This window comes from Ammospiza nelsoni, chromosome Z (genome assembly GCF_027579445.1).
Source record: "Ammospiza nelsoni isolate bAmmNel1 chromosome Z, bAmmNel1.pri, whole genome shotgun sequence".
In the NCBI taxonomy this organism is placed as follows: Eukaryota; Metazoa; Chordata; class Aves; order Passeriformes; family Passerellidae; genus Ammospiza; species Ammospiza nelsoni.
In genome coordinates this window covers 23,020,373-23,038,101 of record NC_080669.1, presented here as the reverse complement: position 1 = coordinate 23,038,101, position 17,729 = coordinate 23,020,373, and the positions used below count along the sequence as shown (strand labels likewise).

Here is a 17,729-nt window from a genome sequence, read left to right as displayed (position 1 = left end):
TCCCAAAAATCATCCTGTGTTAAGAAAAAAACGTGACCAGTCAATTGATAACAGGAGCGTAGCTGTAAGGGAGCAGGGGACAAGCAAGTCAAAAAGGAGGCTAGATATTGAGCATATAATAATTTATGTAAGTTCCTTTTCCAAGTTAAGTATAGATGGCCTGACCACTTTGATCAACATCAGGAAAACTTTGTCCCAAATTGATGGTATGTGATATATCACACCATGATTCCTCTGTCATCTCTACATACAATCCCTCCCTAATGCCAAGAGGATCACAGTGTCTTTAGGTTCATGGTGTTCACCTTCAATCTCATGGCTCTTTGTTGATGTTCAGCCATAATAACAAGCTTTTGTCTCTCATGACCCTACTCCTCTGAGGGTACAGGGCTTGGCAGCAGGTTTTATTGTCATCTATCAATACTTCATTATAGGCATTAATACATACTACAATAAACCCAGTAGTACAAGATGTTATGTAGATATTCACTATTGCATAGATTAAGATGATATAATGCTATATGCTTTACCAGCAAACATGTACACAATGCCCACAGAAGTAAAAAGTGCCCTGAAAACCAAAGCATGGGCAGTCCTCTGTGCTTAAGCTAGAGAGACCCAGGGCCTTCGAAAGTTCAGAGTTCCCATATGAGCCAAACAGAAAACCCATAAATACATTATTTGTAGCATTTTTTAGTTATTGAATTTGTTCTTGAAGATGTTTATACTTTACTTTTCCCACAGCAGCCACTTCTAATTATGTTTCAATACTTCCGTATTTCATGGTGACATCCACCGTGTATGGCTGGTTCTCTTTCACAAATACCAGGTCCACTTTGTATAATTAATTGTTTTGATCTTTTGTGTTTGGTTCCTGGAACACTATCCAGTCTTTCTCTGTAGCATCGTTTGATCACATTTCACACAATCGCTTGTGCCTTTTGATTCTTGTGTCTTGCACAGCAGAACACTACCGGATGATAAGGGAATTATTTGTTTAAATAAAAAGTAAGGTTAAATTGCGACGGAAGGCGCACGGCAGGGACACGCAGGCAAAGCCGGCTCCGCAGCAGCGCCACGGCCTGCGCGGCGAGCCCGGTGCGGCAGCGGCCGGGTCACCCGCTCTGCGGAGCGGCGCACGGGACGCCGCGATCCGACACTTGGTCCCTCGGGGTCCGGAGCCCGCCCCGGTATCCCCGGCGTGAGGCGGGCCCATGCAGGCAGGAGGCGGTGCCGCGGGGCCCAGCCAGGGGCGAGGAGGAAGCGAGCGCTGAGGCAGCGGCGGGCGGTGGTTGGCCGGCGCTGCCTCGCCTGAAAAGGCTGCCGAGCCGGGAGGGAGCCGCGGGCTGATAGCGCTGCGGCCCCGGTGGGGCGGTACGGACTGAGCCCTAGGAGCATGCGGCGGCGGGAGGAGGAGGAGTAAAGAGCCGTGGCAGCGCCTCCGCTGAGAGCGGACTCCGGGAGGAAGATGGAGCCCTTTCCCAGCGGTGAGTACCTGGGCGGCCGTCGGAGCCCGGGACGGGGCCGCGGGGCCTCCCGGCGGAGCCGCGTCCAGAGGAAAACGGGAGGCTTCGTAGTGTTGCTGCCCTCGTTGTTTGCGGCTTGAAAATTGTCTCATGTTAATTAGGAATAGGTGTTTTGAACGACAGAGGGGAAAGGAGCTCCCTCGCTTTTTCGGCGCTGTTGCGCTTCTCATGCCCGGCCGGGGTCTCACACTGGGAAGCCGGGGCCACTTGAACTCCAGGTGTACACTCGCCGTGTGTGGCACCACCGAAGGCGCCTTATAGGTGTCTGGAGTTCCAAAGCCATCATGACTCTGATGGGAAGTAGGCACCAGCCCCCCTGTTCATGGCGTTTTCCTGATCGGGGCATTCTCATCAGAACGTACCTCCAACCGCCCCCCCCCCCCCCACCCAAACCCGAGCGGAAGGAGAAATAAAATACAGAAGTATAAGCGGTGTACGAAATAGCATTTCAGGGTGTTCTTGAAACCCAGAAAGCTTTCAGAGCGCCCATGCAGTGACAGAAGTGCTTGAAATTCCGACGTGGTTGCATAGGCTCAGAGATAGGCATACGGGAGCGTTTGCTGGCATCGTAATACAGCAGTGTGTGTGCATCCTGTGCTTGTGCCTGAAATGAAGCCATGAAAAGTCGTGTTGCTTGTGCCTCTACTAATAGTAACACATTCTACCCGTCCAGGGCAGAGGAGGAAATGAAGCTCTCAGATCAAACTGAAACTGAAGTATGTTTGGTTAGATTCACAACCATGGCCAAATATGGAATTAGACAGTGGGTAAAACAACAGCCTTCCTGCTGAAAACGCAGCACTTTTGTTACAGGTGGGATTTGGTCTGTTAAATGGCAAGCATGTTGGATAGCCATCGGTAAAGTATCAGGTAGAGTTTGCTGCATCGTATTTAAAAAAAACCCCATGTGCTAAAAAATAAATTTTCTGTCTCATGGCAAAGAGGTTGGCCCTAAATGATCTTTAAGGTTCCTTTTAATCCATTCTAAGGTTCTATAAACCGTGTGTGAATCTATAAATATATCTTCATTGCCTTGCATTTCCCTTTTTTTGAAATGCATGAAATATCCCCTGCCATTGGATGCTGCCGTTTAGAATCTGAAAGAAACTGAAAGTCGTGAGCTCTGGGCATATTTTGGTGTTGTAACTCGCAAGAGTGACCCCCCCCCCCCCCTTTTTTTTTCCCCCTTTTTGTATTGTCATGCTAAAATTACAGTTTTTACAAGCAGTTGATGTTTTGGTTCTCCATTTAATCCTGGCCTTAGTGTAAGGTCTTTCAGCTACAGCCTATTTCAGTCACAGCGTTGTTTTGTGCATTCTTGTATGCATCATAAAAAGATCTTGTCTTTAAGAGTAGTGCAATTTGGGGGAGAATTTAATTTTGAAGTCATCTTGCTAAGGCCATTCCTTTTCAAAGAGATTAAATGTTGTTTTAAATGTCTGTTTGGCATAATGCTATTGCTGCACTGTGCAATAAAACGTTTTAAAAATTCTGCTCCGTGCAACTGGGAGAAATGCACCTGTGGGCTTTAGCATGTAGCTTAAGGTGCCGAGGAGCAATATTCATGCACTGAGCTTCCTAATTTTGTTCCCTGAAATGAAAACACTAAAGATCATGGTAAGACTGGAAGAAAATTTGGAGCTGAAGTTGGTCAATAAGTTTCTTCCTGAGGGCTGGCTGTGCTGGAATGGATGCTGCAGAGAATATGCAAATATTAGAGCAAAAATGTTGCACCTTATTTCTGATGATCTTGGGGCATATTTGGTGCTCAATAGCAGTGGCAAAAAATCTGAAGTGAAGAGGGTGCTTACATTATTGGCTTTTTGAATAGAATTTTTATTTTTATGCCTGGTGGTCTGGAACCTTTTGTAGGCATCAAATTTTCCAAATAAACTGGATTTTTGTTTTGTCTTACCCAATACTTATGAGTTCTATTTGTGAGTCGTGTTGATTTCCTGTGCAAAGCGCTGTTTAAATTGAGAAGAAAGCATGCCTATCACAGGAGGCTTACAATATTATACTTATAGATCTCTCAGTTCTTTGGGGTTTTTAACCCTTGTAAAATGTGGGGAAGAGGGACCAGGCTGGATCTTAAGATTTTGCAAAAGCATTTTAGTTGGATTCAGCACTCTGATACCCATTGGTCAAACTAGCAATGAGACAATTTCTTGTTTTTATTTGTGGGAGTAGAGCTGTGTCTGAATGAGTATGTGTCTAAAAATAGACTTTAAGGCAGCAAATGTACTAAAGTGGATATAAATTCCTGCTTTTCTAGTTCAGTATTTGTTTGGAATTCTTTTTCTTAAATAAAAGAAAAAACACAGTCATAATGTATTTCAAAGTTCAAAGAAACCCTTATCCTTTCCTTGAAATCCTAGTGGGTGTGCTGAACTCTTTACTCTTTGAATGGCTCCTCCTGTGGAAATGCTCAGATAAAGTAAATAAACTTGGGATTTTTATTTTTACTTTTTTTACTTCTTCCCTCTTCCCTGCACTGTAAACTTAGTTTGGGACCTCTCTGAAGAGATCTAGGCTGTGTCTTCTTCCCTGTTTAGGACTTTGGGTGGAGATGATGTATGAGGTCTGTAGCTCTAGAAGAGCAGTTAATTGCATATTTATTTTTAGCTCCTGGAATAACTGAGTTAATCATAGAATATCTCAGGTTGGAAGGGGACTATAAGGATCATTAAGTCCAACTCCCTGATCCTCTCAGGACTACCTAAAACTAAACCATGTAACTAAGAGTGGCATCTAGACTCTGGTAGGCTTGATGCCACAACCTGTTCCAGTGACCCGCCACCCTCTCAGTGAAGGGAATGACATTTTCCTGATGTCCCGTCTGCACTTCTTCTTGAAAGTTATGAATGCTATAAAGTAGTAAATGTTCCAGAAATGGTTACTGGTAGGATTTTTTTTTGAGATGGATTCCTCTATTTGCATGACTGCTCTTAACTTGAGATTGTTCCCCCAGAACAAATAATCAAACTTTAATTAAAAGCTCATAGAAGTTTTGCTTATTTGTTGCGCAGAATTTTTCCACCTAAGATGTATGGTCTCCCATTCCTTTGAATTCTGCTTTGAATCAATGAGCAGAATTTTTTTTATTTTGACTAGTCATTTGTTACTTAAACAGTTTCACTAAAATGTAAAGAAACAAAAAAGCAAGTGAAAGAAGTGAAATACAGATTAAAGGAAATATGTAATGTGATTTTGGACATCTGTATCTTGGACATCAGTAGAAATTATTTTGCAAGTCTTTTGCTTATTTTTTAGATTGTATGTGTTTCTGAAAGGTCATTTCATAATTTCCTGTTTATTACATTAAATATGTCACTTCTCTACTTAGTATGGAAAAGAGAGAAGTGAGCTATTACAGAGTTTCTCATTTAAGACAGGTGACATGCGTGAACTTGCAGCTGCAGATGGGATAACTTGTGAGGATCTGAAGTGCAAATAGCACTCACTTTCACTGACATTCCTGAATTATTTTTAGCCTTTTCATACACAACAGATGCAATCTTTGATATTAATTACAGGAATAGATTGATGAGCAAAATAAAAAGACTCTCATGGGAAGAAGTGGGGGGGTTTTTGGAAAGTAGAAATAAAACAAGTTGGGTAATGTTCTTTACAAAATGAAAATGTTACTTGCAAAGTCTAGTTATTTCAGGTAGTTCTGTCAATTCTAAAATAACTTTGTTCTTTGTGTTAATTTCAGTACGGAAGTGTACTGGAGGTTGCAGGAGCATGTTGTGTGTGCAAAGCTTTAATTCTGTCGGAGACAGCAGGCATAGCCTTGACTGCCATTGTTTTACAATGCTGTGTCATGGGGCAGAAGGGTTCCTGTTTGTCTTAAACTGTTACTCAGTCCTAAACAGCAGATTGGGTAATTTAATTTTTTTTTGTACAATGGTAGATAGAAAACATGAAAGAGGTCTGTTCTTAATGTCTTCTTTTCTGCCCTGTGGTTTGCCTATCCCATCAATTACTACTGGAAAAAATTCTGATTTAATCTGTTCCTGAGTGTGAGTTTTACATTGTCCAAGTGCATTGTGCTGGGTTGTAGTTTTCCACAAAGCCATGTTGTATCTGTGCTTGTGTTCCTGTGTCAGCTGAGCAGAAACCTGTTTTTTCAATGTATTTGATATGTGTTTGCTTTTGCTGATTCTCTGTGAACCCCTGCCAAACAGTGGATGTTCAGAAGGGGAATTCAGTGAGTTAAAGAATGTCTGAAGATGAGAGTATAGGTGCTCATTATTGTCTATTTGTTAGTATTCTTCCATTAAGCAGTTGGTCTTCCACTTGCAGAATGAAACCATGGAGTATCTGTGTGTTTACTTCATAAGTAAAAAACAATGAAAGCTTATGCTGACCTCAGTATCTACCTGTAAAAGTATTCCAGGACTGTCTTGCCATCTTTTTTGGGAAGATGATGTAAAGTTGAGCAACCATGTTTCACATTGCTGGGGCTACGTGAATGCTGCATAAAGTTCTGTAACAACTGCCATAAAAATAGTACAAACAAATAAAAGCAAGGATAAAACCACCTCTGTTTGTTTCACTAGTCAGAATACTATTTTCATATTAGATGGGCATTGGTGTAACAATTATGTATAAAGAAGCTGAATTTATCTTTATTTAATGTATCCTCTGGTTAAAGTAGTGATGAATTCAGAGAGTTCAAGTTTTTAATATTTTACTCAGTTATTTAAGAAAGTCCAGTTAATTTTCAGTTCTCCTGCACAATGGTGTTTTTTTTTTTTTCATTGAGTACAAAAGCAAAGATTGTGTAGAAGAGCAAAAAGACTGAGATTTCTTTATGTTTGGGAGCAGTATTATTCCTTTGTCTATCAGAGAAATACATGCATGGTAGCTGCTGCTTAGACTTCTGTCCAACAGTACCTTAAAATAAGATCATATTAACTTTTAAAATAAACCAAGATCTTGTGTGATCTGGGTTTTAATTGCGTCAAAGTATTTTAAAGAGTACATATGTGCCTTTTGAAGTTGTGTTTTGACTGTTTATGATACTGCTTTACATAGTGGAAGTATATTAACCTTAAAATGTAATAATCACAAAAAATTGTGTGCCTTCTTGCACACAGAAAGATGGATACTCTTGAAGGAAATTTGGAGTAAGGAAGGGAGGGAACATGTCTGGAAAACTCATCTGGTTGATTGAACAGACAGGAATTTCAGGGTAATATGGTGTGTTGGGTTCTGTGCAGTTCGTGTCCCTGGGGCACAGCTGATCCTTTATTGCTTCATGAGTGTTGTCTCAAAATAGATGTTCAAGGAAGACCTTAGAGCCAGCTCTTCTGGATTATTTAGGGCATGCAGTAGTCTGTTGAAGCAGAGGTCTTCTTTACCACATCAGGTGGAGAGTGAAAAAGTGGAATCCTGATTTCACTGAAACACAAGATGCTTTCAGTCAGTTGTTTTGTTCTTGTGGAAATAAGGTGAGTTTTGATTTTGGGATTTGTTTTTTATTCCAATCAAAACTACCACCAAGGTGTTTAAAGGAGTGTTTCAGCGTGCTTTACTAAGCATAACTGTGTGCAGAGAGCTTTCCTTTGGTTGTAATCGCTCTGACATTGAAGGAATATTTTCTGTTAACTGGAGTTCTTGTGTAACAATACTTCTACCACAGTGCCATTGACTTTTATGGAGAATTGATTGTGTTCAAAACTAAGAATGTGCTTAATTCACCTACTATTCTAGGGCCCAATGGTGATTTTTATGTAAGCCTTTCTGTTGTATATAGTTTCTTCATTAGCAATGAGCCGGTAGCACATTAGTAGAACCACTTTTACTATTTTTCATGGATGAAAAAGTTCTGACTTCTGTTAGTGGGAGATCAAAATGCTTTGATATGCTTTAGAGGCCTCATAATTCTGATCTGTAAACCATGATAAGAGAACAACAGACAGTAGGTTTTTAGAAACTGTGGCTGTCAATACAACATATATAAACTGTCAGTTGCTGTCCAAACCTGGATAGGGTTTTGGAGCAATGTAGATTTCAGTATGTCTTAAGCTACCAGGCAGACCCACTGCTACTTCTTTCCTTATCAATACTCTTTCTCTTGTTGTATTATGAGACTGAGAAAAATGTAGATAGATGTATTTTTGCTCCATTAAGTTGATACAAAACTTAGTGTGTTAGGCCATAACCTCTAGCCATTATTGCATCTTGCTTTCTGTGAATCGGACTACCAGTTACAGAGCAGTGAATACGTAACGTGGGCTTGTGACTGCAGATAGTTTGGGATGATTGGAGCTGTCAAGTGGGTATTAAGTAACAGTAGTAATCCAGAAGGCATATCAGGTTGCCTCTGTAGAGAGTGTTCAAGACAAGAGAATATGATTCTATTCATTTATTGCTAAAAGCAAACAAGAGAACGAAAAGATTAGGCAACCATCAGTTTGTATATAGTCTGTCAGGTTCTATACCTAACTGTTAGATGTTTCTGAAAACTCTCAAAATTTTTTTTACTTCAAAACAACTGGTACCAGCAGAGAGATGTTTTGTATTCTCAGCAGTGATGAACGAGGTTTTTATCAGACGTGAAATTAATGGACAGGTGTTGTGAAGAGGATTGTCAGCAGTTCTGAATATAGGAGTTGAGTAGCTCAAGAAATCTGAGACACAACTTCCTGTGTGTCTCTTAATATTCAGGACCTTTTCATTAGGCCCCTGTGGTTAAACGTTTTATGTGATTTTAATTGCAAAATACACCTTTGGTAAGACTGGAAGCAGGAAACTAAAGCAACCGTATTCTGTAATTAAAGCCAGAAGCTTCTTTCCTATCCCATTTTTTGTTCAACAAGTGGCTGAGGATTGAACACTGCCTCAACCTTGTGGAAGGTTTTCCTTCTCAGAAATATCCAAAGACGAAAATGTAATTTAAAACTATGTCCTCTTTCCTTCCCTCCATTTCCCCTGCATTTTCTCATAGGAAACCTAACTGGTACCAGATTTAAACTTGAAAATCTATGTTAATGTGAACTGATGTGATATTGCATCTCTTGGATATCAAAATCCAGACTAACCTTGGTTTGGTTAGCCTTAAGTTCTCCTCTTATTTCCTCATAGCTCCTCATTGCTAATGGACAACACCTGTCCATTAATTTCATGTCTGATAAATAATTATGACAAAAATAAGTTACAAATTTTTACCAGTTGTTTAGGTGGAGTATTCACTAAATGATCTATTCACTTTTTCCCCTTCTATGATATTTTCTTTTTTGTTGCTAACATAGAAGGCTCCATAGTATCCTGGCTATTTACATTTAAATCTAACTGGTCAATGGTGAAATGTAATTGATCCGTGTAGTTCTTCAATCTGAGGTCCTGACAAAGCAAATGCAATGGTACTTTGCTTAAAAATCAGGAAGAGAACCTTTTAGAAGCACCCAAGACTAATAAACACTGACTTCCTTGAAATTACACTCCTCGCTCATATTTGTTATGGCAACGTCAGATAAGAGAGGGTCTTAAAATGCATAATCACACATTGTTTTAATTTCTGTTATACAGTTAATTGGCAGGGTTTTGTTCCAGTCTATGTGCAGAAGCTTGTCACTGCACTATTTATCTCACATTGATTTTTAAAACCCACATAAACAAGTAAAAAGCAGAAGTAGACCTTGGAGTATAGCTTGAAGGGGCAAGTGACCTTGTAAGGCTTGGAGCTTGAGTTCCCTTGTGTAGTTTGGAGTGGAAAGCAAAATTTGTCCCCCTTTGCAATACAGGAAAATCTATTCATTTTCAAGTTAGGAGGTTTTATTGAGAAAGAAGAGGTTTTTTTCTCCCAAAACCAGCATCTGTTTTGAAGACCTTTTGTCTGTCCATTAGAAGTCATGATATATACTTAACTATACACAGTCTTCTAAACCTCTACCAGTTATTTGTATCTTGAAATCAGCCCTTACAGAGTGGCATATGTGGTTCAAGTTGTGAGCAGATGTTAGGTACGGTCTGTCTTTTAAGAGTATTTATTAAAGAGTATAACAGTATTTATTAAAATCATATGGAGTCATCATATCTGTTTGCATGTAGATGTTGATACTACAAAAAACAACAGATCCTCTTTTGTTTTACTGGAGTCTGTGTGCCTTTTTAAAAATTGCTTCTTTAATGTTTTTTTTAGTTGCATTCAGCATATGAAAGTGTATATATAAATGTATATGTGTCCAGTTTTGGTCTATTAAAAATATGCAACGCATATATAATCTTGCTGCATAGTGGGGATTAAGAACTTGCTCTTAGCTTACCTGTACCTTCTGTTCTGTCTCTAAAAAGCAGGCAAATCCTGTGCATGATTCAGATTCTCATAGCAGTGCTTCATATTGCCTAATACTTCTTCATTTGTTTGGGTTTTTTTTCCCATTGGATTATTTCCTTTTTCTGTTTGAATTCAGTAATTTGCGAGAGAAAAATGGTGACATCTATTTTGTAGCAGCCTAGCCTTTCTTTTTCCCCAGAAATATTGTTCTCCTGTAAAGGTTCTTAAAGTAAGGTTTAACACATTTAAAATAACTGCAGCATGAAAGATTTTGTTCCTAAATGCAAAGACTTATGTTTTCCTCTGAGTGGCTGCATATTAACCCTTTACATTGACTTTACCAGTAAGTAAAAATTCTGCTTAAATCTTCTTGTTGTAGGTAAACCGTGATAGGCAGCTAATCCCCATGTAGCCAAATGCTTAATTCCTTGCAGCTGGGTGGGGGAAAGAATCCCAAGGGCAAAAAAAGGGAAAAGTCGGGAGATGAAGACGAGGAAAGCAAAAGCTGTGTACATGCAAGCAAAAAGAAGCCCCAGCCCCAAAGTTGTAGGTGAAACCACAGTGAAATGAAGGCAGAGGGCTTTCCAGTAGAACTTGTGATTTCTGTGACATTCCAGTGGCTTGCTTTGTCTTTGTTAGCTGAGTAAAGGTTATAACTGTTTTCTTACTGCAGACAGATGCGGGTTTGAAATTACATGAATGACTGTACAGTAATTGTGTACTGTCCTGCTTTAGTAAGAGCAAATAATTTTTCTGTGTAGAATTGAATTATTTTCTTGCTCAGGAGGAACTTATAATGTATGGAATGCTTAGGGAGACATGGTAGAGAAGAAGGAAATCTTTAGTAAGGATCTTAACATAAGTAATGTGTTTGTGGACATGGGCTTTGTTTGCTGAGCAAGCTTATTGGAAGAGATAAGATAAGCTTTTCTTGATTCCCTCCAAACACAGAATTTTTAATGGATGAGTTGGAGACAGCCCAGGGCATAACAGTGAAGGAAGTAATTCGCATTAGAGAAGGAAGGGCTAAATTGATATGACAAGGAATAATAATAAACAAACAAGTTCTTGAAGCATGCTGAAAATATTATAAAATTAAAAGGCAGCCTTGTCAGAAGTCACTGCTTATTACAATTCAGTAATTTTTAATGTCTGATTTGATGTATCTGTTGACACTTACCCACAAGATGAAATAGTGTAATGCAGTATTTAAGTGTTAATACAGTGACGTTAATCCCTGCTTCTAGGTTTTTAAAATATGAAGATTTTTACTTGTTTTATTCTTATGTTTTACTTACACATTGTTCACTAACAAAGTACATTATCTTTCAAAAATTAGATTTCATAAGTAAATCTTCAGGATTTTTTTTTTTTGCTTGTAAATGTGTGAACTCAAATTTGAGCATGTCTTGAATTTAAGGAGTTGCACTTGTCTCCTGTAAGATCCATGTAGCCAGTCTTCGGAGTTTTTATGTTGAGTTCAGGGTCCAGAAATGCCATGAGTAATTTGCTTTTATGAAGACTCTGAATAAATATAACTTTTTGCTTGATGTTCCTCCTCACTCTTCCTTTCTTCTGTGGGAGGGAGGATAGGACTACAAACACCACTGCTTGCCCTGACCCATGAAAGCTTGAGGCTTTAGTTAGCATTTTGAATAGGTTTCCTTTGAATTTCTTTGTCCCAAAGAGTAGGCAGGTGGCAACAGGGATTATTTACTGACTATGCTGTAAAACAATTGTCTGTGAGAAAAGTTCAGCAAAACTGATATAACTTCTGTGGGGTGATATTTTAGAAGAACAGAAAAACAATTTTAAAAATTAATATTTGTTAGTTAAGTATTTTTTCCACTTCGAAGTTTTTTTTTCTAATTGCTTCTTCCAAAGTTTTGAGGCATTTCTTTTCAAGCTATGACCGGACAAGACATATACAGGGACAGAGCAGGGAGAGCGGGGAGTTAGAAGAGCTAAGCGAGTCTTGTATCTTTGCATGGAAACCAAGGTAAGGAAGGGGGTAGTTAAGAGTTGGTGACTGTTGCAAGCTTTGCAAGAATAAGGAACTACACTAATTCCTGTGTTAACTGCTCCTGGAAATAGGCATACAGTCCTACAGTGAGTCAGTGAATGTAGTGCTCAGAGGAGAAGTAGGAAGAGCTTGCTCACATTTTTAATTATTTAATCTTCTGGGTAGCAGCAGCTGGATGTCCAAAACTGTTGTTATGAAAGGAGAAAAAGAGAAAAGAGGAGGATGAAAAACAAAACACTGTCTGCATTATCCTCAACACTGGTATCTGGGAAAGGATAGTGGGATGTGTTGAGGGGTTGATGTACCTTCTGTTACAGGAAGTGGTGAGCTGGGTGGGGGAATAGCCCCAGTAATGCTCAGAGGGATGCTTTGTCAGTTTTAACAGCTAGGAATACAGTATGGCATCAGCAAATAAATTGAGATGGTCTACAAATTGTACAATTTACTTAATTAGATTAGATTATAGAATTTATACCTAATATTAGAAGTCCCCATGGTAAGCAATTGTTTATCAAATCATAGAATCATTTATTTTGGAAAAGACCTTTAGGATCATGGATTGCAACCACTAAGTGGTAGACTGGCAAGTCTACCACTAAACTATGTTCCTTAGTGCCGCATCCATGTGTCCTTACGTACCTCCAAGGATGATGACTCCATCACTTCACTGGCCAGCCTGTTCCAAAGCTTGATAAACCTTTTGATGAGGAAATTTTTCCTAACTTGAGGCCATTTCCTCTTGTGCTGTCATTTGCTACCTGAGAGAAGAGACCAACACCCCACCTCACTAACCTCCTTTCAGTAGGTTGGAAAGAAACTAAGTAACTTGGAAAATTCCTGTTCTACTTAAGTATGGTTTGTGGTTTTATGTGGTTTTTGTTTTTCTCCAGAATGTGTAGTTGAAATCTGGTGTAAAAATAGGAATTCCCTATATTGTATGGAAACTACTGTAAAGTTAAGTAACTTAACTCAGCATTTTGGCTCTAAATTTTCCCTTGTTATTTCAAATCACTTAGATTTAGAGTAATTTACCCATTGATAGAGTAAACAAAAAAAGAAATATCCTAAACCAGATTTAACTAAATAAGAATTAAATTTCTGGATAGAAGACATTAAATCTCTATACTGACCTCAGTTCCTTCATCATTCAGCACTGGCTCTGTGAGTTGATGAGGTAATAACTTTAACCAAAGTTCTGCTTCGTTTTTATCCCTATGAAGAGAAACTGCTTACTGATCATCATTTTTTTCCAGAAGTAACAGCAACTGAATGTTTAAGCTACACTTCTTTAGGTGTTTTGACCCCAAGCCCAGACAGTAACTCAGTCTCTCTGAGAACTGGTTATAGAAATGCAAATGGGAAAATTGCCTCCAAATTGTGGTTTTTGTTTTTCAACAAGAAATTAATTTTAGACTTCTGTTTGCTTCTTTTTTTTTTTCTTTTAAATAAGCTACTCTTTACCTGTATTTTATGTATTTGAACTGCAGAAATTGTTATGAACACAGCCTGGGTATTTTCACCCAAGTTTTAAATTGGACAGCTACAAAAGCAGAGCAGCTGAAAAGTGGAAATGTCAGTAACAAATAATTTTCTGAGTGTTTTTGTTGCTCTTAGCTGGAGTTTGCATATAATGAAATTGGAAAAATGGCTCTAGGAGCCAAGAAAAAACGATCCACGAACACAAGACACTGCATGGCTGTTTTGGGAGAAATTTGAGGACATCAAAATAACTGCTACATAGAGGAGAGCTCAGATGAGATGCTGTTTTCAGTTGGACTGCTGAGATTCAAAGTAGTTCCAGAAAAGATAATTGTTGAACTATCAAGTAACACCTTTATCTCTTTTTTAAACCTCTGTTTTAAAGAAGAAAAGAGAGGCCTGTGTCTTTAAGAGCTGGTATCATTAGACAGCTGGTGTTAAGCATAGCCTTTGATTTTATTTTTCTGTTGTCTGCATCAGCGACTTTCAGCACCAGTGTGAAGATAAGTTTGTGCTACTTATTCTACAACTTCAAGACCTGTTGAGCCACTAGAAGCCTTTTGTGTTCAGTTAACTTTTGCTCAAACCTCTGAGCGCTGCTTCTGGTTTAACAGCTGTCACTGAAGGTGTCTGCTCTCCTGCAGCCTAAACCTGTAGGCCAAGGGTTGCCTTGGAGCAACTTACTCTAAATGCAGCTAGAGTAAGAGCAAATATCTTTAGACGAATTACAACAGTCCTGAAATAGACAGTTTGTAAACTAGGGAAAGCAATTTTAAATGAGTTAGATTTTCTTTTATAATAGAATGCTGCTTGCTCAGACTGTCCAGAAAAACTTATCAGCAAGCAGTGAATGAAAAATTCAAAACTAAGTTCTTTCAAAAGTAAATACCTCTCAGACAAAATCATATAGCAATTCTCCTAAATGTTTATAAGCACAGGTCTGATCAACTATTACTACCATTTTCTGCTAAATGTATAAAATGCCTGCCTTTTTTTTTTTGCTTGATTTCAACACTTTTGTTCTTTGTTTTTTTAAATCAATCTACAGCAATCACTGTGCTGATTTTAACTGTGCTAATGTACACAATTTATCAAGTAAAAATAAGTCACTAGACCACAGCAATTAACAGTTCATACAAAAGGCAAATTTAATCCTTAAAGAATGGTTGCTAGGTAGTAGCAGGGAGCCGGCAGTACTGGGAATAATTGCATGCTGAACATGGAATATTGCTACCAAATAAGCTACAGAAACTTTCCAAGACTGTCTGTGGCATTACTGATGCTACTGAATGTTTATTTTTCAGTGTGCCTTTTTTTTTGTGTGTGCAAAGGTTGTGAGATATGGCGTCAGATTCAGTTTTTTGCTTTTGAGGGGAATGGAATTGCGTGTAAAGTCTGTCTGATTGATCATCACTTGTTTTGCATGTCTGTGACAAAAACTGTATTACATAGCTCCAGTCTGGGTCCAGTCAGTACTGTACTCCTACTGTTAAATTTTCTGATTGGGCAGAGATAGGATGCAATTCTGCTTTTCCTCTATTTGGAGATGGTCTGCTTTCAAATGTCAAAAGGTAATGCAGCTTCCGTGTACTTAGTGTTCAGGTGGATTGAGAGGCTTCAACCCATAGTTCTGGTCTTGCCATGAGCATTAAGATGACAATCGGTTCTGCGTATGAGTACATATGTTTGTTTATCCTTTTGCTTAACTGCCTTTAAAAATTCAGGCTTCATATTAATACTCAATGGTGAGAAAGCCTGGCTGTCCTTTTCCTAGCTGCTGATGCTTCAACAGTGAATTACAGTTTAAAGGTTAAATACCAGTATGGTTGCTTTTAGCCATTTGATTTAAGTGTCTTTTGTATAATTGTTCAGATTTTGAAGTGCTTGCCTGAGCAAGCAACCTGTCATAAGCTTTATTGCAGAGCGGCAGTTATTTCGGATTTGACCAGTCGGTTTTGAAATTCTGAATCTGCATTCCAAATGTGACAGAAGGCTTTTGATAGCCGGAGGTTTTCTCATTGTAAGCACTTATTTGTAGACTGAGCATTTACTGGCAGATACTGCCAGGGATCAATCAATGCCAATTATTTGTATTCTTTGAGAATTTTGTAATAAAAAATTAGATATTACCTAGTGATGAGATAATGTCATCTATGTGTTCAAATCCTATGGCAAATACCTTACAATACTGCATATAGACGGGACATAATAGACATATATGGATTTGAATAGTGCCTAAATAAGTAGGGAGGTGTGACTCTGAAAAACAAAAAAAACATATTATATGTAATGTGTTGAGGGTTTTATTCTTAAAATATTTATCTTCCACAAAACTATTGATACAAAATACTGTTAGTTTTCTAAGTTGTCACTTCTGTTTCTTGATCTTTGGTTTTTTTCTCATTTCATTTGCTGAAGTAGTTAAGTAGGGTAGAATGTTGCTTCCATCTCTGCTGGATTTTTGAAAATCATTTCTGTCGTATTAGGTTATGCAATTCATAAACAGCATTAGCTAAAGTTTCCAGCGTTATTTCATCTTTAGGTTTAGAAAGATGAAGTTTATATCTAAAAAAATGTTAATAATTAATGTTTTAAGTGTCCATTTTCAAAGTCTACCAATTCAGATGTGTAGCTGTCAATTAAACTTCTTCTTTGCTGGCCATTTTATTCTTCATCTGTTGAAAAAAGAATCTGATAGACAATTGTGTTTTACCTATACCCCTGGATGTTCTTATTTCTGTTTACTTAAAACTCTAATGCTGATCTGCAGTAATAAAAACCCTTAACTAATGATGTTTGGAACTAGTGATTTTTGGTTTCCATTGAGGAAGTGATTGCACTTTCTGAAATATTTCTCAAGTTTGGATTTCCAGTGTAGTATTTGGAATCAAATTTTCTTCAAAATGCCTTTGTATGCCAGTTTGAGTATCTGTGACAATGAATCTGTTTTAGAACTCCCCTTTGGGCTGTCCATCTCTCTTCTCTCCTCTCAGACAGCTTAGAAACAATAACCAGGACAATAGTTATGGGTGAGGATAGGTTGTAAGATTTGGAGGAAGTCTCAAGCCATGAGTCCAGCATAAGGTGCACAAGTAACAGTGCATGTTCCTTTCTGTCTTCTATAAAAACATTAATATTTCACAGTTTGGAACTGGGGTGATTGATCTGCTGCTTCCTGTAAAGTAGAACTGGTGAACTGCCATAGTAAGAGCAGAGCCCAAGGATATAGTTTTAATTTTTACAATTCTGTTAAAATCATATTTTTACTAAGTAACTCAGCATAAATACATAGATTTAAGTTATATGTGGAAGTTTGGTCTAGGCTGAATTTAATTTAAAAATCCCCCAAACTTAAAAGAGATGACTGAATACCATATGCTATGTTGCTTTTCCATAGTGCTTCTATGTACTTACATGGCGCATCAACACTTCTGAAATTTAGATAGGACAGTTCAGAGATTTGGTGTATTAAATATTTCTCTGTCTCTACCCTCCTCCTATTTGAGGTTGAAGATGCAGATTTGCATCAGACAGTTCAGGAAGACAAGTGTAAACCTTTAATAGTGTTTCCAAATTTTTAGTGCCTCAGATGTCCTTAAGCACATTTTAGATGACTCTTTAATGTGAAAAATCAGAGTTTTGTTTCTACAGTCAAGTCTAGTCTTTCTAGGAAAGAAGGGAGCATTAAGATTTTTTTCTTACAGTGCCAGCCTTAGTTTGTGGAAAATATTGAGTAATTTTAAATTTATATAGAAACTAATAATAGAAACACGTAATGTTTCTGAAAGCTTTTTGAATATTCATTGTACTTTTTTCCTATAGCTAGTTTTGTTCCTTCTTGTATGCAAACTGTACAATACAAGTACATCTGGTTTTAAATTGAGTCTCATATTTCATCTTGTTCTGGTCACTAGCTTGACATGACTACAGACATAAGATGTGTGAGAGAAATTTCACTAAGTAAGTGTATTTTTGGTTTCCTCTCATAAATATAGATGAGTACTGTGCTGTGAATAATGTCTTAATCTTTTCCCTAAAATAACAGATTCTGTAGCAGATATACCTATTATTTGCAAACTTTCTGGAGCCATGCCTGCACAAGTCATATTATCTCTTAAAGACTGTGCAATTGTAGCAGAAAACTGTCATGGCTAGTAGGTTCTTCTAAATTTGTGCTGTTTCTAGTTGGGTTTTTTTCAGATACAATGAGAAATTATTATTTCACTAAGCAAAATACAAATTTTAAGTTACAGTGAAAGCATTTTTTTGCTATCTAATTTTCAACCTTTGTTTTATCTTCTTTTTCTGGGAAATAGTTGTACTAAATTTACTGCTTTTGAAATGGGAGAAGGCAGTGATTCTGTATGTGTCATTATTTCTGCAGAATTCCTTCATTGGCTTTTCCAAGTGACCT

General features: G+C 38.0%; 1 protein-coding gene across 2 annotated transcripts in view; it reads left to right on the top strand.

Moving 5' to 3' along the window:
* Nucleotides 1–1,290: 1,290 nt before the first annotated feature.
* LNPEP (leucyl and cystinyl aminopeptidase) overlaps nucleotides 1,291–17,729 on the top strand; it is a 49,050-nt gene continuing 32,611 nt past the window's right edge. Inside the window, exon 1 of one of the 2 annotated variants that reach the window (XM_059491939.1) lies at nucleotides 1,291–1,487. In XM_059491939.1, coding sequence (XP_059347922.1) covers nucleotides 1,469–1,487 — 19 coding nt within the window. In that variant the 5' untranslated portion in view covers nucleotides 1,291–1,468. The remainder of the gene's footprint in view (nucleotides 1,488–17,729) is intronic. The other variant, XM_059491940.1, reaches the window with a different exon arrangement.